Source organism: Globicephala melas, chromosome 3 (genome assembly GCF_963455315.2).
Source record: "Globicephala melas chromosome 3, mGloMel1.2, whole genome shotgun sequence".
NCBI classification, from domain to species: domain Eukaryota; kingdom Metazoa; phylum Chordata; class Mammalia; order Artiodactyla; family Delphinidae; genus Globicephala; species Globicephala melas.
In genome coordinates this window covers 156,514,238-156,537,252 of record NC_083316.1, presented here as the reverse complement: position 1 = coordinate 156,537,252, position 23,015 = coordinate 156,514,238, and the positions used below count along the sequence as shown (strand labels likewise).

Here is a 23,015-nt window from a genome sequence, read left to right as displayed (position 1 = left end):
TCCTCCCTCTTGCGTCTCCCTCCCACCCTCCCTATCCCACCCCTCTAGGTGGTCACAAAGCACTGAGCTGATCTCCCCGTGCTATGTGGCTACTTCCCACTAGCTGTCTATTTTACATTTGGTAGTGTATATATGTCCATGCCACTCTCTCTTTGTCCCAGCTTACCCTTCCCCCTCCGCGTGTCCTCAAGTCCATTCTCTATGTCTGCGTATTTATTCCTGTCCTGCCCCTAGGTTCTTCAGAACCATTTTTTCTTTCTTTTTTTTTTTAGATTCCATATATATGTGTTAGCATATGGGATTTGTTTTTCTCTTTCTGACTTACTTCACTTTGTATGACAGACTCTGGGTCCATCCACCTCACTATGAATAACTCAATTTCGTTTCTCTTTACAGCTGGGTAATATTCCATTGTATATATGTGCCACATCTTCATTATCCATTCATCTGTCGCTGGACACTTAGGATGCTTCCATGTCCTGGCTATTGTAAATAGAGCTTCAAAGAACATTGTGGTACATGTCTCTTTTTGAATGATGATTTTCTCAGGGTATATGCCCAGCAGTGGGATCGCTGGGTTGTATGGTAGTTCTATTTTTAGTTTTTTAAGGACCCTACCTACTGTTCTCCATAGTGACTGTATCAGTTTACATTCCCAGCAACAGTACAAGAGTGTTCCCTTTTCTCCACACCCTCTCCAGCATTTATTGTTTGTAGATTTTTTTGCTGATGGCCATTCTCACCGGTGTGAGGTGATACCTCATTGCACTTTTGATTTGCATTCTCTAATGATTAGTGATGTTGAGCATCCTTTCATGGGTTTGTTGTCAATCTGTATATTTTCCTTGGAGAAATGTCTATTTAGGGCTTCTGCCCATTTTGGGATTGGCTTGTTTGTTTTTTTGATATTGAGCTGCATGAGCTGCTTGTATATTTTGAGATTAATCCTTTGTCAGTTTCTTCATTTGCAAATATTTTCTCCCATTCTCAGGATTGTCTTTTCATCTTGTTTATGGTTTCCTTTGCTGTGCAAAAGCTGTTAAGTTTCATTAGGTCCCATTTGTTTATTTTTGTTTTTATTTCCATTTCTCTAGGAGGTGGGTCAAAAAGGATCTTGCTGTGATGTATGTCATAGAGTATTCTGCCTATGTTTTCCTCTAAGAGTTTTATAGCATCTGGTCTTACATTTAGGTCTTTAATCCATTTTGAGTTTATTTTTGTGTATGGTGTTAGGGAGTGTTCCAATTTCATTCTTTTAAATGTAGCTGTCAAGTTTTCCCAGCACCATTATTGAAGAGGCTGTCTTTTCTCCATTGTATATTCTTGCCTCCTTTATGAAAAATAAGGTGACCATATGTGCATGGGTTTCTCTGTGGGCTTTCTATCCTGTTCCATTGATGTATATTTCTGTCTTTGTGCCAGTACCATACTGTCTTGGTTACTGTACCTTTGTAATGTTGTTGAGGCCTGGGAGCCTAATTCCTCTAGCTCTGTTTTTCTTTCTCAAGATTGCTTTGGCTATTCAGGGTCTTTTGCGTTTCCATAGAAATTGTGAAATTTTTTGTTCTAATTCTGTGAAAAATGCCGTTGGTAGTTGGATAGATATTGCATTGAATCTGTAGATTGCTGTGGGTAGTATTGTCATTTTCGCAATGTTGATTCTTCCAATCCAAGAACATGGTATATCTCTCCATCTGTTTGTATCATGTTTAATTTCTTTCCTCAGTGTCTTACCGTTTTCTGCATAAAGGTCTTTTGTCTCCTTAGGTAGGTTTATTCCTAGGTATTTGATTCTTTTTGTTGCAGTGGTAAATGGGAGTGTTTCCTTAATTTGTGTTTCAGATTTTTCATTATTAGTGTATAGGAATGCAAGAGATTTCTGTTCATTTATTTTGTATCCTGCTATATAACCAAATTCATTGATTAGCTCTAGTAGTGTTCTGGTAGCATCTTTAGGATTCTCTATGTATAGTATCATGTCATCTGCAGACAGTGACAGCTTTACTTCTTCTTTTCCAATTCGGATTCCTTTTATTTCTTTTTCTTCTCTGATTTCTGTGGCTAGAACTTCCAAAACTATGTTGAATAATAGTGGTGAGAGTGAACAACCTTGTCTTGTTCCTCATCTTAGAGGAAATGGTTTCAGTTTTTCACCATTGAAAACGGTGTTGGCTGTGGGTTTGTCATATATGGCCTTTATTATGTTGAGGCAAGTTCCCTCTATGCCCACTTTCTGGAGGGTTTTTATCGTAAATGGGTGTTGAATTTTGTGGAAAGCTTTTCCTGCATCTATTGAGATGATCATATGGTTTTTCTCCTTCTATTTGTTAGTATGGTTTATCACATTGATTGATTTGCATATATTGAAGAATGCCTTCATTCCTGGGATAAACCCCACTTGATCATGGTGTATGATCCTTTTAATGTGCTGTTGGATTGTGTTTGCTAGTAGTTTGTTGAGGATTTTCGCATCTATGTTCATCAGTGATATTGGCCTGTAGTTTTCTTTCTTTGTGACATCTTTGTCTGGTTTTGGTATCAGGGTGATGGTGGCCTCGTAGAATGAGTTTGGGAATGTTTCTCCCCTGCTATATTTTGGAAGAGTTTGAGAAGGATAGGTGTTAGCTCTTCTCTAAATGTTTGCTAGAACTCGCCTGTGAAACCATCTGGTCCTGGGCTTTTGTTTGTTGGAAGATTTTTAATCACGGTCTCTATTTCAGTGCTTCTGATTGGTGTCTTTATATTTTCTGTTTCTTCCTGGTTCAGTCTCAGAAGGTTGTGCATTTCTAAGAATTTGTGTGTCCAGGTTGTCCACTTTATTGGCATAGAGTTGCTTGTAGTGATCTCTCATGATCCATTGTATTTCTGCAGTGTCTGTTGTTACTTCTCCTTTTTCATTTCTAATTCTATTGATTTGAGTCTTCTTCCTTTTTTTCTTGATGAGTCTGGCTAATGGTTTATCAATTTTGTTTATCTTCTCAAAGAACCAGCTTTTAGTTTTATTGATTTTTGCTCTTGTTTCCGTCATTTGTTTTTCATTTATTTCTGATCTGATTTTTATGATTTCTTTCCTTCTGCTAACTTTGGGGGTTTTTTTGTTCTTCTTTCCCTATTTGCTTTAAGTGTAAGGTTAGATTGTTTATTTGAGTTGTTTCTTCCTTCTTGAGGTAGGCTTGTATTGCTATGAACTGCCCTCTTACAACTGCTTTTGCAGCATCCCGTAGGTTTTGCGTCATCGTGTTTTCATTGTCATTCGTTTCTAGGTATTTTTTGATTTCCTCTTCGATTTCTTCAGTGATCTCTTGGTTATCTAGTAACATATTGTTTAGCCTCCATGTTTTTGTATTTTTTACAGTTTTTTTCCTGTAATTGATATCTAGTCTTGTAGCATTATGGTCAGAATAGATACTTGATACGATTTTAACTTTCTTACATTTACCAAGGCTTGACTTGTGACAAGTCAATATATGATCTATCCTGGAGAATGTTCCATGAGCACTTGATAAGAAAGTGTATTCTGTTCTTTATGGATGAAATGTTCTATAAATATCAATTAAGTCCATCTTGTTTAATGTGTCATTTAAAGCTTGTGTTTCCTTATTTATTTTCATTTTGGATGATCTGTCCTTTGGTGAAAGTGAGGTGTTAAAGTCCCCTCCTATGATTGTGTTACTGTTGATTTCCCCTTCTATGGCTGTTAGCATTTGCTTTATGTATTGAGGTGCTCCTATTTTAGGTGCATAAATATTTACAATTGTTATATCTTCTTCTTGGATCGATCCCTTGATCATTATGTAGTGTCCTTCTTTGTCTCTTGTAATAGTCTTTATTTTAAAAGTCTATTTTGTCTGATTTGAGAATTGTTATTCCAGCTTTCTTTTGATATCCATTTGCATGGAATATCTTTTTCCATCCCCTCACTTTCAGTCTGTATGTGTCCCTAGTATGTGTCTGAAGTGGTTCCTTTGTGGACAGCATATATAGGGGTCTTGTTTTTGTGTCCATTCAGCCAGTCTATGTCCTTTGGTTGGAGCATTTAATTCATTTACATTTAAGGTAGTTATTGATATGTATGTTCCTATTCCCATTTTCTTAATTCTTTTGGGGTTGTTATTGGAGGTTTTTTCCTTCTCTTATGTTTCCTATCTAGAGAATTTCCTTTAGCATTTGTAGTAAAGCTGGTTTTGTGGTGCTGAATTCTCTTAGCTTTGGCTTGTCTGTAAAGGTTTTAAGTTCTCCTTCGAATCTGAATGAGATCCTTGCTGGGTAGAATTATCTTGGTTGTAGGTTTTTCCCTTTCATCACTTTGAATATGTCTTGCCACTCCCTTCTGGCTTGCAGAGTTTCTGCTGAAAGGTCAGTTGTTAACCTTATGGGGATTCCCTTGTATGTCATTTGTTGTTTTCCCTTGCTGCTTTTAATATTTTTTCTTTGTATGTAATTTTTGATAGTGTGATTAATACGTGTCTTGGCATGTTTCTCCTTGGATATTTCCTGTATGGCACTGTCTGCGCTTCCTGGACTTGATTGCCTATTTCCTTTCCCATATAAGGGAAGTTTCCAACTGTATTCTCCTCAAATATTTTCTCAGTCCCTTTCTTTTTCTCTTCTTCTTCTGCGACCCCTATAATTCGAATGTTGGTGTGTTTAATGTTGTCCCAGAGGTCTCTGAGACTGTCCTCAATTCTTTTTATTCTTTTTTCTTTATTCTGCTCTGCAGTAGTTATTTCTACTATTTTATCTTCCAGGTCACTTTTCTGTTCTTCTGCCTCAGTTATTCTGCTATTGATTCCTTACAGAGAATTTTAAATTTCATTTATTGTGTTCTTCATCGTTTGTTTGCTCTTTAGTTCTTCTAGGTCCTTGTTAAACGTTTATTGTATTTTCTCCATTCTATTTCCAAGCTTTTGGCTGATCTTTACTATGATTACTCTGAGTTCTTTTTCAGGTGGACTGCCTATTTCCTCTTCAGTTGTTTGGTCTGGTGGGTTTTTACCTTGTTCCTTCATCTGCTGTGTATTTCTCCGTATTCTCATTTTACTTAACTTACTGTGTTTGGGGTCTCCTTTTTGCAGGCTGCAGGTTCGTAGTTCCTGCTGTTTTTGGTGTCTGCCCCCAATGGCTAAGGTAGGTTCAGTGGGTTGTGTAGGCTTCCTGGTGGATGGGAGTGGTGCCTGTGTTCTGGTGGATGAGGCTGCATCTTGTCTTTCTGGTGGGCAGGACCGCATCCTGTGGTGTGTTTTGGGGTGTCTGTGACCTTATTATGATTTTAGGCAGCCTGTGTGCTAATGGGTGGGGTTATGTTCGTCTCTTGCTAGTTGTTTGGCATAGGGTTTCCAGCACTGTAGCTTGCTGGTCGTTGAGTGGAGCTGGGTGTTAGTGTTTAGATGGAGATCTCTGGGAGAGCTTTCGCCTTTTGATATTATGTGGTGCTGGGGGGGGGGGTCTCTCGTGGACCAATGTCCTGAACTTGGCTCTCCTGCCTCAGAGGCACAGGCCTGACACCCTTCAGAGCACTCAGACCCTGTCAGCCACACGGCTCAGAACAAAAGGGAGAAAAAAAGAAAGAAAAAAATAAATAAAATAAAGTTATTAAAATAAAAACTAAAAATATATTAAAAATTTTTAAAAATTAAATAATTTTTAAAAAGAAAGAAAGAAGAGAGCAACCAAACCAAAAAAGAAATCCACCAATGATAACAAGCACTATAAACTATACTAAAAAGCAGAAAAACAAAAGACGTACAGACAGAACCATAGGACAAATGGTATAAGCAAAGCTATACAGACAAAATCACAGAAAGTCCACCGCCTCAATTTTGGGATGATTCATTGTCTATTCAGGTTTCCACTGCTGGGATAGATTTCCCTTTTTCTTCTTTGTTTGCACAGCTCCTGGGGCTCAGCTTTGGATTTGGCCCCACCTCTGCATGTAGGTCACCTGAGGGCGTCTTTTCTTCACCCAGGCAGTATAGGGTTAAAGGAGCAGCTGCTTCGGGGGCTCTGGCTCACTCAGGCCGGGGGGAGGGTGGGGTACGGAGTGCGAGGCGAGCCTGCCGCAGCAGAGGCCAGCGTGATGTTGCACCAGCCTGAGGCGCGCCGTGCGTTCTCCCGCGGAAGTCCCTGGAATTTGGGACCCTAGCAATGGCGGGCTGCAAAGGCTCCCGGGAGGGGAAGTGTGGACAGTGGCTTGTGCTTTCACACAGGATTCTTGGTGGCTGCAGCAGCAGCCTTAGCATCTTATGCCTGTGTCTGGGGTCCGCGCTGATAGCCGCGGCTCGCGCCCATCTCTGGAGCTCGTTTCGGCAGTGCTTTATTAATCCCCTCTCCTTGCACACCCCGAAACAGTGGTGTCTTGCCTCTTAGGCAGATCCAGACATTTTCCTGGACTCCCTCCCAGCTAGCTGTGGCACACTAGCCCCCTTCAGGCTGTGTTCACGCAGCCAACCCCAGTCCTCTCCCTGGGATCTCACCTCTGAAGCCTGAGCCTCAGCTCCCAGCCCCCACCTGCCCTGGCAGGTGAGCAGAGAAGCCTCTGAGGCTGGTGAGTGCTGGTCGGCACCGATCTGTGCGGGATGCTCTCCGCTTTGCCCTTCGCACCCCTGTTGCTGTGCTCTCCTCCGTGTCTCCAAAGCTTCCCCCCACCCACTGCTCCCTGTCTCTACCAGTGAAGGGGCTTCATAGTGTGTGGAAACTTTTCCTCCCTCACAGCTCCCTCCCAGAGGTGCAGGTCCCATCCCTATTCTTTTGTCTCTGTTTTTTCTTTTTCCTTTTGCCCTACCCAAGTACGTGGGGAGTTTCTTGCCTTTTGGGAAGTCTGAGGTCTTCTGCCAGCGTTCAGTAGGTGTTCTGTAGTTGTTCCACATGTAGATGTATTTCTGATGTGTTTGTGGAGAGGAAGGTGATCTCCACGTCTTACTCCTCTGCCATCTTGAAGGTTCATCCATATTTTAAATACTCTTCAGAGCACAATTTTTAAACTTCTATTTCTCTAAACATAATTATTTAATAATTAAGAGGTGTCAAAATATTACAGTTGGTTTTTCTTGTCATTCTGTTTGTTTGTTTGATCCCATATTGTATCTTGGAGATTTGGGGGCAACTTATATTCTGTAGCAGTATACGGTATATATGCACAATGTTTTAAAAATCTGATATATAAATATTGAGTTTTACTGTCACCTAGATGGCAGATATGCCAAATATAAATGCATTAAAATATTTCTAATGTCCTGGTTTTAAAATAGGGAGCACTTTCTCAATGTTCATCTCCTCACATAGTCATAAAGTTTCCTACTTTAACAAAAGTCACTTGGTTCTCTGCGCGCCAATGAACTTGAATGTTAAATTTACAAGTTCATGCTAATGTGTTCTCTGCTACATTTGGGAAAGTTTCTTTCTGTGTATCCATTAATATTTCACTATTTATCATGGTGGTGTAAATGCTTGGGTTAGCTTGACCTAAAGGCATCCAAATTCATGGAAATGAATGTGGAAATGGGACGATATAATTAAATATCACAATTAATGGGCTTGATGCTCCTATTTCATTCTTCACACAAACGTATTAAAAGTAGATTTTTTTTTATTACGTAAGACTTGGTTCTATATATAGTTCAGCCAGAAGTAAAATTATTCCTAAATCACCGTGTCTCTCAACCTAATGCATCAGCTTCAGCCTGTACACATAATGACAGTCAGACCTTGATTGGCTTTTTTCTCTTCCAACTGGTGGTGTAGACAGCAAACAGGAACCCTGTCTGAGAAGAGTTTGTGTATAGACCCAGAGAAAAATTTTAACATGGCACTGTTGTTTATGTTATGATCAACCAAATTTATTGATCCAGTCATTTATTTATTTGTTCTTACAAAGTCCTGTATTCATCCATCCAGCACATTTCCTGAATACTTACCATGCACCAAATACTGAAACTACAGTAATAAGCAAAGCAGACATAGCCCACGTAGTCCTGGATTTCATAATTTGGAAAGCACAGCTGGACTAGAGTTACCCTTAGGAAAAATACGTTCAAATATAATTAATCACACAAATATATGTGAAATGAATAATAAACATATGATGCTGTAAAAGCAACGAGACCCAGTATTTTCAGGAGGTCAAAGAAAGGCTTTTTTTGTGTCAGTGCCATTTGAACTGAGATGGGAAGGACGCATTAACTAAACAGTGGCGGTGATGGGGAAAGTAATCACTAGCTATCTGACCTCAGACAGGTTACTTAACCAGTTTATGCATCAGTTTTCTCATCTATCAAATAACAAGGTTAATAGTACCTACTTTATAGGGTCTGGTGAGGATTTGGTAAGAGTTTAGGACTATGTTCACTACATGGGCTCTATGTAAATATTACATATTGTTGTTACATGGCATTTTTACCCATAGTTTGCTAAGTTAGAAACATACTGAAGAAAATAAAAATAATTAAATAATCCTGAATGTTGATTTCAGATTTATTCAAAGTAAGATGCAAGTGATAAATAAAACTTTCCATACAAAAAGTCACAATTCAGGTAGGGAGACAACATGGAAAATGTTGAAAGCAATGAAAATGATGATGTGAACTGCGTACAATATATGCATTATGAAATGACACCTAGAAAAACTGGAAATCAATGAAGTTGTGTTAATTGCTAGTTTTTCTGGAAAGGGAAGATGGATGCTTGCAATAAACTTAAATGAAAGATTTTTAAAAATGGTGCCCTGGGAACAGAGAGGCACAAAAGCATGCTCATAATTTTGTGGCTTGGGCTGAAGCATTTCTCAAATGTCCTTGAAAGTTTCCAAAGACAGTCTTTCCTCAGGGAAGTATTTCTCCTGTGAGTAAATAATGTTCTTGCCTAGAAATGAAATGCAGTAATATATTACATTGCAAGTGAACTGTTAGCAAGACTGGCAGCAGAAGTTCAGAAACAAATGTCGCATTGCAATCTAGAGTTTGAGGCTCTGTATCTGAACTTCCATAACTTCTAAAGGGATGCCCGTTGTATGAAATCAAAATAGTCCAGAGAAGAATTTTGACTTCTCTTTACTTAACTATTAGAAGGATTTATTTGGAATTATTATTGTGACATGCATGTTATGCCTTAAATTTTCTGTGGTTGAGTTGCACAATTGATAAGCTAAGGTTTCTTTTCACCATAAAAAGGCTCCTTTTAAGGAGTCCTATAATACTGACATTTAAAATACTTGCTTGCTTTTGAAGAAAGCTTCATGCTTGGGCTTCCCTGGTGGTGCAGTGGTTGAGAGTCCGCCTGCCGATGCAGGGGACACAGGGTCGTGCCCCGGTCCGGGAAGATGCCCACATGCCGTGGAGCAGCTGGGCCTGTGAGCCATGGCTGCTGAGCCTGCACATCCGGAGCCTGTGCTCCGCAACAGGAGAGGCCACAACAGTGAGAGGCCCACGTACCGAAAAAAAAAAAAAAAAAGAAAGCTTCTTGCTTTCCAAAGTGCTTTATAAACGCATTTCTATGAGGCAGGTGGAACATGTCCTGTCAACAGTATTTTACAGAAAAGAAAATGGAGGCTGTAAAGGAAAGCTGCTTGGTCAAGGTCATTCAGTGCCTTAGGTGAGTTTTCATCACAGGAGTACTCACAGTTGAGCAGGGAATCCAGCAGGGAAAGCTTAAGGCTTTAGTCTATCTTTACACACGTATTTTTGCATAAATGAAAAATTTACCCAAAATGAAGTGCATTAGGTACCTAGTACTGCCTTCTTGTTCCTTAGAGTCTAGTGAGGGATATAGACTGAGCATATTCTATCCCAATGAAGATAACTTAGATTATTCTGAGGATGATCACTTGGGCTTCAGAATCTGAATTGCAGCTTGACCCCTTACATGAAGGAGGTTACTTAATCTTTCAGAGCCTGTTTCTCCATCCCTTAAATGGCAATTTGAATGCTCTCTTATATGTTTATTAACTCATTCACTTAACAAAGCACCTGCTAGATCTCAAGTACTCTGCTAAGAATGGTGAAGCTTTTCTAGGAAGCCAGAAGGCATCCTTCAGTGGATAGCAGAGGTCAAGAGAGGTTAGAGTTAACACTTGAATTTGACAGTGGGAGAAGATGAAAGGTTCACACGGCAAGGAAAAGAGAAAAAGACTATTATACAGGTTAAAGAGCTAGACCTGGAGATATTTGGAGTGACAAAATTTCTGAATTTTGATGTACCATACTTCCTGCCTCAGTTTCCACATCTTGGAAATGGGAATAATGATTAAACATGTTTCACAGTATTCATTTGGTAGAGATTAAATGAGGATTAAATAAGCATGGAAAGTGGCATAGGACAGATTTGATAAATTATTATGTATGAAAGTGTGTATAAATAAAATCAATTGCCATGACCCCTCTTCGTACCAAGTGATCACAGCACGCTTTAATTTTCTAGCTGAGTCTGGATATGGATTCGTAACTTTATTCAAACAGTGTATCAGGCACCACTTAACCTTTGGATTGGCTGGAAATTTTTGCTCCTCTGCTCTAATACAATTTAATTTTAATTTTGGTTTTTCAGGTACATGGGTATAAATAAGAAGAGTGTTAAAGAAATGTATTTCAGATTTTAAATTCAAAAATGTAGAAAAACTTTCTTTTACTATTTTTCATTTTACCTTTGGGTGCACGGATCAGCTACTTTTCCTTCTGCACCCAGGCAAAAGGGATTCTGAAGAAAACACTTTAAAATTTTGATTTCATATATAAGATAGTGGGAGCCTCTGCCTGCTTGATTTACATTTGTGCTCACCTTCCACTTTATGTGGGAGGGGGCATACGAGTAAAGGAAATTTTTATATGATTTCAAGTTATTTAATTCCTGATATTATATTTAGCCATGATAGAGTGTTATGATTTGCCTACAACATCCATCCTTCCTTTTCTTGTACCTTACCTTGTTCAGAGAGGACTTGTGCCTGTTCTGCTTTGAATTTCTCAACCAGTTCAGCTGCTAAAATCACAGGTGAAGCTTAGTTTCTGCTGATTTAATCCACCCAATCGAGATAGAGTTTCTCATTTTATTCAGCAAATATTTACTATGCCTTAAAAAAAGATTTTTTAAAAATGCATGGTCTTATTTGCTAATGCTGCTGGGAATTAGTTAATTAAGTTTTAGGTTCACAGTAAAATTGAGCACAAGGTACAGAGATTTCCCACACATTCCTCTGGTGGGAATGTAGTAAATTGGTTCAGCCACTGTGGAAAACAGTACGGAGGTCCCTCAAAAGCTAAAAATAGAATTACCATATGATCCAGCAATCCCACTCCTGGGCATATATCCAGACAAAACTATAATTCAAAAAGATACATGCACCCCAATGTTCGTAGCATCATAGCGGCGTTATTTACGATTGCCAAGACGTGGAAACAACCTGAGTGTCCATCAACAGATCAATGGATAAAGAAGATTTTATATATATATATATATATATATGTATATGTATATGTGTATATATATAATAGATATATAATTTAAATTTATATATTTGCATACATATATATATAAATACTACTCAGCCATAAAAAAGAATGAAATTAATTTTGCCATTTGCAGCAACATGGATGGACTTGGAGGGCATTATTCTAAGAGAAACAAGTCAGACAGAGAAAGATAAATACTGTATGATATCGCTTATATGTGGAATCTAAGAAATAAAACAAACTAGTGAATATAACATAAAAGAAGCAGACTCACAGATATAGAGAACAAACTAGTAATTGCCAGTGGGGGAGGGGGGAAAGGCAATTTAAGAGTTGGAATTGGGAAGTGGGAAGTACAAACTATTTGATGTAAAGTAGGCTCCAGGATGTATTATACAACAGGGGGAATATAGCCAATATTTTGTAATAAATGGAAAGTAGTCTTTAAAATTGTATAAAAATATTTTCTTTTTTAAAAAAGATACTTCTTAGCTGATAGAAGCTTTAAAAGTCTACAGAGGCAGATAATTTTTAAATTGCAGCATATAACTTCTGGAGCCTGGCTGACATTCTCATAGGAAGCCACATGAAAATTACTTTCAAAGGCATTCATCACCTTAGCTTGCAGGAGTCTGTTCCTTCAGTGTGTATTAGTCCATGGTGCATCCTTACTTTGACTTATCTGTGAGGTTCACTTCTCGCCCCCAGGAGCAAAGCCTGCACAGGGGCAACTTATTTGGCTTGGGAGCCTGCCCAATATGAAAAGTTTGCAGGCAAAATCAGAAAGAACAGCTGCAGGAGGAGAGATGAGGGTTGCCAACAGCTAATGATTCAGAAAGCAATTTGCATGAGAGCCTTCTGCTTAACAGGAGGCAGCATGTGCTGGGCAGTGGTTTACCATCCACTGCCAAGCTGGTTTCTACACCCTGAGTCCTCATTCCATCAAAACATGTGTCCTGAGGGAACGCCCAGCCACCAGCTTCCACTTACCTGAGTTAGCATGACCTGCCATCTAGAATTTCAGAGAGCTTTTCATTTATTAACTCACATGAATCTACTTTATCCTGAGGCTCTGGATACTAGTCCCATGCAAACTGATTTAATAACAAACATTTAAGTGCAAATCCAAGGTCATCTAGATAATATTCTTTGACAGCTTATTGCATCTGAGGCACTGCACTGTGCACTTTTTATACCATATCGGACTTCATAACAGACCTCTGAAGTGGGTGGTTAAGTTTCCTGCCAAGGGATCCATGCACAAGAAACGATAATCAGAAAAGACCAAAGTATTATTTATTACTAGTGAGCTAGTCGCTGTTACTTCATTTTGGAATTCTAATTGAGGCTTTCCTTCTCTCTCTCTCTTGCCCCCAAATCACAGATGACTAGGTCATGGGACAAGCTTAAGCTAACATGCCTTATTCTGTGAATCATAAGCTGAGCTACTGGGACAGAACCATGTGACACATTTGTCACTTTCAAATGTAATAATTCTACCCATTGCTCCATAGATGTTCTGGTTACTGACCAATAACATTAACAATTCCTCTTCCAAGAATAGGATGGAGGGGAAAGGCACTGGATCTCCTATGCCTCCCAAACATGTGAAGGCCAAAGCATGGTGGGAGGAGAAGCATATCTCTTTGTAATATGTTTTATTCCCTGTTTTATAGATGTGCATATGGAAGATTAGAAAGGCTGAGTAACTTGTCCATGTCATGTAGCCCATGCTTTTAACTTTTTTATTATACCACTTATCCTTCTCACCTATCAATTTGCCTTTTATACTGATGTCCTGAGAAACAGACCACTGTATGGTATAGAAATGAACAACCATAAATAAGCTGGAAATGCATTTCTATTTACATTAACTAAGATAGTCACTTGTTTCTTTTAAGTGAGGTCCTCCACCTTCTTAGGGACCTGAGTAAACTAATGATGTGCTTCCATTGATTAAACAAGAATTGTCCAATATTCCATAGAAGAATCATACATTTCTTTAAGCCCTGTGTATGCTTCTAGGGTTTAGATTCTAAATCAAATAGGTTTCTGTTTTTCATTAAAAAAAACGAACACAGGATTTCACTTGTAAATTTATTAACTTTTTTTTGCTGTCTAGCAACAAGCAGTGACTGTTGTTGGGTTGGTGGACATAATAGAGATGGCCATTCAGAAAATCACAAATTTTAGGAACTCTAGCATTCATGTAGCTCAGAACTGTAAGAAGAGACCAGAGGAAGATCAACATGCTTTAAAGTATATTACAAATCAATATTGAAATAGAGCTTAACGTATAATTCATCTGGAAAGAAGCTCAGAACGTGATTGCCAGTTATTTAATATTCTGGTCAAAGACAATGGAAGCACTATTAAAGTATGGCATTTTGACTGCCACTGGAAAGGTCAGGTTTCAAACAGCAGTGCACTAGTTGTGCTCAAAATGACTAAAGAATGATGAATAATTAAGTGAAGAGGAAATGGGAGACCTGCACTCTAATCTTGTTTTGGCCACTGATGGGAATCATGTGGACTTTAAGCCCATCACACAATCATTTACCACCTTGGTTTTCTCACCTGTAAAATGAGGGAGTGACTGTAGTTCTTTAATAATCCTTGATGATCTTTAGCTCTGATTCTAGAAGCATCTTGATTTAATACAGTTTGAGGATTTATGTCTAAACTCTAGCAAGCAGAAAAATGTTCTTTTATTTCTAAAATGGACTTGACATTGCGTTAACAGAGCAAATGAAATCTCTTGAGGATTGTTCAAAAAATCACCAACTTAAAATTCATCTCCATTGTTGGTTTTTATTGTCTGTTTAACTCTTACTAGATCTATAATAGTTTTATTTATTTTCCTTTGCACCTGGACTGGCAGCCTGTGTGGTTGGAGAAACACATCACCACTTATTTTAGATACTTTGTTATCAGAGCCAACTCTGTAATCTTTGCTCTGCCTGTGAATTATTTATTTAATTTGATGTGTTTTTTCCTGGATTCATAGAATTTCCTTTTGTCATGATGCTTCTTTCCATTTATGGGACTGTAAATACAGCTGACTAAACCTCTCTAGTGGCCGAATACGTATCAGGTCTTTTGTGTGAAGGATGCTAGCTAATCTTCCCGTTCATAGGCTGACTACATTTTTATTCATTTGCTTTTATTCTACTCACCCCTGACAGTAGAATCTGTGGAATAAATAAAATAATGATACCTACTACTTATTTAACTCGGATCAGAAAACTTGACCTTTTCCTAATTTTTTACATTTGCTAGCTTTGTGGCAACATGCACCCCTATGTTTCTCTGAATCTCAGTTCACCCTCTACATGGGAATAATTACGCCTACCATACAACGTGGTGATCATAAAAGAAATTCTGCCCATCTACTACCATATTGGGGAAAAATATTTGGATTGACTTTTACCAGACTTGGAGGCACATGTTTGCAGTGGCCTGTTTGAAAATACTGACTACATGGGGTACAGTGGGATACTCTGAAGGCACCTTACAGAGGTAGATAATATCTCTCCCAGGGCATCAATACTAAAAGTGAGAAGCATTTTGATTTCTCATCAAGAAAGAAATGTTCTATGATGTTAATGGTTCTTAACTTTTGGTGATTCATTGAAATCTCCTGGGGAGCTTTTGATAATCTTAAAGCCCAGCCTGTAATTTATACCAATTAAATATGGATTTCTGGGGGTTGGACTGAGGCATTGGTATATTTTAAGGTTTGCAGAATGTAATGGTTAATTTTATTTTATTTTTTTTATTTTTTTATTTTTTTTGCGGTACACGGGCCTCTCACTGTTGTGGCCTCTCCCGTTGCGGAGTACAGGCTCCGGACGCACAGGCTCAGCGGCCATGACTCGTGGGCCCAGCCGCTCCGCGGCATGTGGGATCTTCCTGGACCGGGGCACGAACCCGTGTCCCCTGCATCGGCAGGCGGACTCTCAACCACTGCGCCACCAGGGAGGCCCTGTAATGGTTAATTTTAATTGTCAACTCTCAACTATATCCTGAGATACACAGATACTTTGCTAAACATTATTTCTGGGTGGGTCTGTTCCCAGATGAGATTAGCATTTGAATTGGTAGATGGAGTAAAGCAGATTTCCCTCCCCAGTGTAGGTGGGCCTCGTCCAATCTCTTGAGGGCCCCAAAAGAATAAAAAGTCAGAGGAAAGGAGAATTTGCTGTCTCTGCCTGAGTGTTTGATCTGATCCCCTGCCCTCTGACTGTGGCTTACGTCAGTTCTGAAAACTACACCCCTGGATTTCCTAGTTTCCAGCTTATATTTCATATACAATATATTTAATGTTTAATATGTTTAATATCAATTACATATGTTAAAGCAATTACATATATTACATTATATTTGTTATATATCTCCTATTGGTTCTGTTTCTCTGGAGTACCCTGACTAATATGGTGCTTCCAATACACTGTAAATATTGAGAACTACTATATATGTTAAAATACTATGGCTAAGGTATTACAAAAGTGGATGCTCTGACAGTGTAGTTCTGCTTCTTAAATAGGCAACTCAATGAGGATAAGTACCAATGTAAATTATTTTCTTCATTTTAAATGGTGGCCAGTCATATATATATAAACACTTTGGGAGGCTATAAGACACTAATGAAAAGAACTTATAGGATATAAGCACTAAAACCACATCGACTCGCCACTCAGTAGAAGGAATTCTAGGCCCAAGATATAGAAACCGCCATACCTGAATCATTGGAAAAGATGTAGAAAAGACTCTAAAACTTTTGAAATTTTCGGAGATCCCTTGTGACCCTTTTGGAGGTCATGATATCAGGACTCACTGTCCCCTGAGTCTTGTTTTGTAATACAGAGAGGGACCCACAGTTACATAGTAAATTGACACCTGAGACTTTTTTTTTTTTTCAGCTAGAAGTGGAAAGGAGAAATATCTTTCACTGAAGCAGAGAGTAAGAGGTATAAGTGGGGAAGACAAGGTAAAGAAAGAGAAAAGAAAATAATCCATTTAGAGAAGACTTGCTCTTGGGGCAAGCCCTGGACATATAGTCATTTATATATCCTATTTCAGGATACATTGCATGCTTTACTGTAAGTAAGCATTTAATGATTTGTCTTCCACATACTTTGCTTCATTAAAGAGATTCACTTCTGCTGGCATTGTTTCACGGGATCCCAGGCCCTTAGCATAGTCCCTTAGTAAAGTATTTGTGGAATGAATCAGTCATTATGTCCTCAAACTCAGTACCCTTCTCAAATCAGTTACCTGCTTTATACCATAACTGAGATTATATTATCATAGTGTTAGGACTCAAAGGGAAATATGATCTCGATTTTAGGGTGAGCGGCGAAGCTGCCGAGCGCCCGCGTCGCTGCCACGGCTGGAAGACAGACGCCCCCCAAAGCCCTTCGCCTGGCTCGGACCAACGGAGCCGGCAGCCCAGCACTCCGGTGAGTGGCGCCTCCTCCCCAGCCCTAGACCCCCGCTGGGGACCGGCCGGCCGGGCTCTTTTGTGCAGCGCACCGGGGGTGCTCTGCGCCCCCTCCGCGCGCCCGGGTCCGGTCCGCCGGACCCCGTGGCTGCGGTGCCCGCGGTGCGATCGGTCTTTGTTTCCACCGGGGCCCGCGGCTCGGCTGGGCTCTGCTCAAAGCCTAGCAGGCAGCGCCGGGAAGGGGGAGGGGGAGGTGGACGAGTAGGGGGCGCGGGGAGGGGGGGGGTTCCCGGGATTCCTGGCCGCCCCGCGGCTCCCCCGGCTCGGGGGCGAGGTGCGCGCCCAGCGCTGCCGCGCGCCCCCTCCTCCTTCCCCCTCCCTCCGTCTTTGGATTTAAAACTGCAGTTTGCTCTCCAGCTTGCCGAGAATGTGGCGGGGGTGGGTGAATGGGGGGACCGTGGGACCGGAGAACAAGGCTGGATTTTAGGAACGGCCCTGGGAAAAGGGGAGACTGCGGAGGGAGGAGCCCCTCCCCTTCAACCCCCAAATCCCAAGGTTCTGCTGGTGCTCTGGGAGTTGAGAGGCGGGGACCTAATGACCCGGAGCGGGTGTGGGGCGGAGGAGGGACTTGGGGGCGGCCAGGGCCGTAGGGGTTGGGCCGCGTGCCCGGTTACCTGGTGAACAAAGTCGGCTCACTTTTGCATAAATAAATAAATAATCGCCTATCAATGCGTTTCCTCTGAGGCTCTGATTGAATCGGCCCCCTCTTCCCCAGGGGGTGGGGTGCTGAGTGACAGCTGTCAGCCCCCTGGGCCGGTAGCTGGGGGTGAATTGCAGAATCCCTCTGCTTTCTGGCTAAGGGCGCATTCCCCTGCTGGGTCCCCAGGCAGAGCCAGAGGGGCAGAGGGCTGGCTCTGAGTCTAGGAAATAACCTTGTTTCTTGTTCTACAGGAAAAGGGACAGCAACCCAGAGTTTGGGGGCTGGGGATGAAGACTGATGGGAGCTGGAGGGGTTCTCCAGCAGCCTGACGCCCCAGCCTCCTGCCAGGCGAAGGGGCCAGCTGAGGGAGGAAGGATGTGGGCCTTGCTGGCCGGAGGCGGGAGCTGGGCCTGTCCCTGAGACGGGCAGCGGGCACTGAGAGGAAGGAGGGAGAGAGAGAGAAGCGGGGTCGGGAATTCTCTACCACAGACCCTGGGGGCCAGGGCCAGATGTGGAGGGGTGGGGAGTCCCCCCTCCCTCCTAGCTTGGGGGCCCTGGGGCTGGGCTGGGAGGGGCTGGGCCTGGTACCCTCCGTTCTGCACCAGTGCCTGACTGGCAGGGCCAGCTGAATTTGGGCCCAGGCGTCACCCTGGGAGGTAGGGCCAGGCTGCACCAGCCTGGCCCCTGAGCACAAGGAGGGACCCTTGGGGGGCCTGTGCCTGTCTGGCTGGGCAGGCGTTTCCCGCCGGACCAGTTGGTGTCAGGCGGGACTTGGCCCCAGTTCCCTGGGCAGAGCTCAGGGTGTGAGGACAAGTTTGCCTCCGAGTCAGGGTGGCCACATTTCGTCCGCTGCTGCCGCCGGCGGGGCGGGGGCATGCGCCCGGGCCTGGGCAGAGTCCTGCCAGGAGCATTTGGGGTGTTTCTATTGTTGGCTTGTTCCTGTTTCGTGTGGCCCGGTGTGTGTAGCTGTGTGAGCTGGGGCTGTAGGTGACAGATTACCAGTTGGTCGTCCCCCACCCACACACAGCCCCCACCCCTGCCGCCTGGAGGGGCAGGCTGGGTTGTGGTGGTGAGCTGCAGGGGGACCCCCCAGGTGGCATGTGCCTGCAGCTTGCCATCTCCCTCCTTTGAGCAGATGTATATTTTTATAGTAATGGAAAATCAAACTGGATGGTAAGTTGAATTCATTTTTTTCTTCTGCTGTGTCAATAGTTGGAATAACCCCTAGAGACTAGTGAACTTCTTGCCCCGGAGCTCCTACCCTCCAGAGGTTGCAAAGATCAGTGAGGGCATGAGCTTTGGGAGACCAGTTCAAACCAGTGACTCTTGTCCCTCTTGGTCTGGCATTGGGGCAGGTGCCCAGGTGGGCGGGCATTGCCCCCTCCCCAGGCATTCCCCCCACACCCCACCCCACCCCAGGTGTAGTCTGTCCTCTCAGCCACCTCCTTGGTCAGTGCCTAAGCTGTGCCCAAGCCCTCAGGGACCTTCTCCTGGTGGGCTCTCTCCCCCTGCCTGGGCTCCCGGCCCACGTGTTGATATTTATTTTCTGTAGTAAAATCCATTTTTAATGCCGTTACTTTTGAAATAATATAGAGAGAAACAAATGTGATGTGTTTAAGTTGCCCTCTGTGAGTTTTTAATGTGATCTGTGGCTGAGGTAGTGATGGAAGGAGCTGTTCGGCTTGGAGGAATTTGGTGTCATAAAGAAAAAGAGCTTGCTGTTTATGATGGTTGCTGGGCTGGGGGGTCTGGAACAGGGTCGTGGGGGCAGGGAGCCCCAGCACCCCCAGGTGCTGTGGATGGACAGGGTTGCTTCTCGGTTTGAAGGTGCGTGGGTTCCAGGATTGTTTTGCATTGCTCCCCAGCCCTTGATGGGGCCTTTGGTGAGGGGGCTTGGGAGCTGGGGGGCTTTGTCCCCTCCCATTCCACCTGGTTAGATTGGGGCAGGGAGGCTTATGGAACCCCCTGCTGAGCTAAGTGGAGGTGTACTGTAGGGAGGATGGATTTGGATTCTAAAGGAGATTAAGAGACAGAGACGGGATCTTTACCTGCTTGGTGTGGCTGTGCTGGAGGCTTGCGGGGCAAACTGTCCCTGGCAGAAGACCTTTTTTTTTAGCGGGGGCTGATCTGGACCGGCAGAGCCCCAGAGGGACATGCTTGTTCTCAATCAGCCTGGAGCGCTGGCTCGAGCCACTACCTCCTCTTGCCTCTGTTCCCCATTGGACAGGGGCTTCCTCCAGGCAAACCTGATCCCCCTCACTTCCCCTCTTCTCTGCTCTGCCCCACCCCAAGTCAACTTCTTTTTTTTTGGTTTGTGGAATACAGAGCTCTGTGCCTCAGGCCAGCCACCCAAGACCACAGGGTGCCACGCCTTCATACCAGATGCCCAGGCACTTCTGGTGTGATTAGTGAGGTCAAGCAGACTCACCATTATGGGATGGAGCCCAGCTCTGCCTCTGGGTCCCCTGGGTCTCTTGGGACAGAGCCGGGGAGGGGGAAGCCAGGATGGGGTGGAGCTGGGAACTGAAGGGGGGGAGCAACGGTAACATTGTTGCTAATGTCAGCAGATGGGCCCCCCAGGGAGAGAGCTGGGGGAGGTGGGGAGGAAAGAGACCCAGAGAGCCCGACTTGAGGTGGAAAGAGGAAAAGATGGTGACAGAAGCCAGGGATGAGGGGGTGAGAGAGAAAACGGTCAAGGAGAAGAGCCAGGATCACAGCCCCTGGAGATGGCATCCAGGGGACCAAGAAGGCCTAGGCATGTGCCACTCCCCACCCCACAGCCCAAAATGAGCGGGCACTGAGAGCCTCTCACCCAAGATCAATTGCTGCTAGGATAGTATCTGAAGGAGAGACAAGCAAACGTCTCTGGGAAAAGGGAGGAGGACAGGTGGGAGAGAGAGAAAAGGAAGCTCTCTCACAGGAGAAGGGAGAACGGGGAGACAGGGGGATTCCAGGGGTCACTTGACTAATGCTCCTGCCCCAGGGCAGTGTCTCCCCACTCCCCAAATGTCTGGGAACAGAGCCGACCTCTTCTTTGGACCTGGGGGCGGAGCCTGAGGCAGGTACAGCACCCCACAGGTTGTGGGCGCTCTGTCAGGAGGCACCGGGCTTTTAAAAGCGGGGAACATTAGGACTGTTAGAGACACCAGGGGTGTCATCTGGTTGGATCCCCCCCACCTTGTTTGACAGGAGGAAATCCAGTCTAGAGGGGCCCCCTCCCCTTGCTTGCCTGGGACCTAGGCTCTTTCCGTCCACCTCTCTGTAGTTAGAGAGCTGGAACAGCTGCAGGGGGCCTCCTGGGTGCGGAGGGGGCCAGAGCCTGAGGAGAGGAGCAGGCAGGCACCCTTGTGGCCAGAGCCCCCCCAGGGGAGGGGGAGGCACCGCTGCTGGGAGAGAGGGAGGGAGGGGAGAGAGGAGGGGAAACAGTGAGTCAGGCTTCCAAGAGCTGAGGATGAGAGAGCCAGAGCTGGGAGGGAGAGGGCAGGGAGGGCTGCTCAGAAGTGAGGAGAGGGAGGGGGCCCAGCCAGGGGCAAGGAGAGCTCTAGAGGGAGGGAGCCAGCCCCTGGCCCTGGCCCAGTGGTAGGGCTGTGCAGGGCTGTGCAGCCAACATGGACTTTGCCCGTGGCAGGTCAGGAAGGAGCCAGATTCTGCCCCTGCGGCGTCCTTTTCATTCCCTATTCCTCATTTATGGTCCCACCCCAGGGTCTCAGGAAGAATGACTGACTGTGTCATCCCATCCCTTCCTCAGTTTCCCCATCTATTGTGGGATTTGGACTGTGAGCTCTTCTTAGAGAGGGAGGAACAGAGCCTCCTGGGAAGTGTTGGGGGGTACTTCCTCCAGCTGCTGGCTTTGTGCCGGGGGCCCTGCTGGAGGCTGCCACCAGTCAGTGTAGGGTGCAGGTCTCCGCGGTAGGGCTCCTCTTGAGCCCTCAGCGTTGCTGGGCCAGAGAGTGGCGGTGGTGGGCCACGAGTGCTGGAGATATATATATATATATATATATATATATATGCCGGGCTGGGAATGGTAGGTGGACTGCCTGGGGCCTCTCAGGATGGCCAGGGCGTAGACAGGGCCACGAACTCCAGATGTCCAGAGCCAACCTCCATTTGGGGAGGGAGGAGACACCCTTGTGATCCACCCCCCTCCACCTTATCCCTGTGGGTCAGAGGCTCTGGGGCAGCTGGGAGGTAGGAATGGTCCCTGTGGGAGCTGGTGAGAACTGCCTATGGGGCCCCTCGTGTCCGGAGCTGGGACCAGCACTGGAGGGATCCCCAGGGACTGCCTGGGAGGGAGGAGGGAAGGAGCCCCCCCCCACCCATCTGACAGGAAGCTATGGCTTCGTCCAAGGCCTGGCATCCCCCAGCCCTTCCCTCCTGGATCCCCAGCATCTCTTCCATTGGTGAGGGGATGAGGGAGGTGGGCACTGAAGCTTCCTCTCCTACAGGGCCTGGCTTTGGGGGGAACGGTGAAGTGAAGGCAAGGTGAGGCCCCCTGCCTCCCCCTACGCGCGCACACACAGACTCAGCTGCGGTGAGGCCCTGCTTTCTCCTCTCTCTGCTCTGGGGTCCTTGGCTTGAGAGCCCAGGGGAGGGGCCACTTCTGCAGCTGGCTGGCCCCGAACTCCCAGCTCAGCCAGCTGCTACTGAAGCTTCCAGAAGCTGCAGCTCTGCACCCCCTCCCCGCCCCCTGAGCCAGGAGAGGCCTTTGCTGACCTGGGGGAGGGTGTCTTGGTGAGCGAGTGGGCACCCTTAGAAGGACTAGCACAGACAGCCAGACAGATGGGTGGCGGAGCAGATGGACAGAGACACCCACGCACAGGCAGACGGAGAGAGACAGACAGATGGACCAGGACTGGGAGAAACGGACATACAGAGGTTCTGGCAGAGACAGGAGTCAGAAAAATGGAAGGGCCTGGGGAGAGAGTAACAGACAGACAGAGACAGAGACTTGGAGACAGGGAGATCCAAGGGGGGAGACAAGGTGACTGAGATGGGAGAAGGAGAGATATGGGGGAGAGAGGGAGGGGCAGGAAGAGATAAAGAAAGGGGGAAACCCAGACCGAGAGAAAGAGAGAGGAGAGACTGAAGGCTACAAACCACAAATAAGGATTTGATGAGAATCTGGAAGGTGTTTTCTCCTGCTTCCCTCCCCAAACCCCCAGGCCAGCCAAGTCTCCATTCCTTCCACCCCCGGCTCAGTTTCCAGCTGCTAAAGAGGTCAGGGAGAAAGCGAGAGAGGAAGACACACACACACACACACGCACACACACACATACACACACACACACACTCCCCCCAGATCCCAGAGACCCCTTTCCCCTGATCTCTTTGTAGGGGGAGGGAGTTGCGGAGGGTGCCTCTCCTAGCCCTGACCCCTACTCACAAATGTACATACCCCTTGTCTCAGAAAATATCCCAGAATACTTCCCACTCA

At 44.6% G+C, this 23,015-nt stretch overlaps 1 protein-coding gene across 1 annotated transcript in view; it reads left to right on the top strand.

Annotated features, from left to right (window-relative positions):
- The window catches only part of LOC132597041 (uncharacterized), an 86,254-nt gene that overhangs the window by 47,221 nt on the left and 16,018 nt on the right, over window positions 1–23,015 (top strand). Inside the window, exon 2 of the mRNA XM_060295539.2 lies at window positions 16,789–16,900. Within this exon, the coding sequence (XP_060151522.2) occupies window positions 16,789–16,900 (112 nt within the window). The remainder of the gene's footprint in view (window positions 1–16,788; window positions 16,901–23,015) is intronic.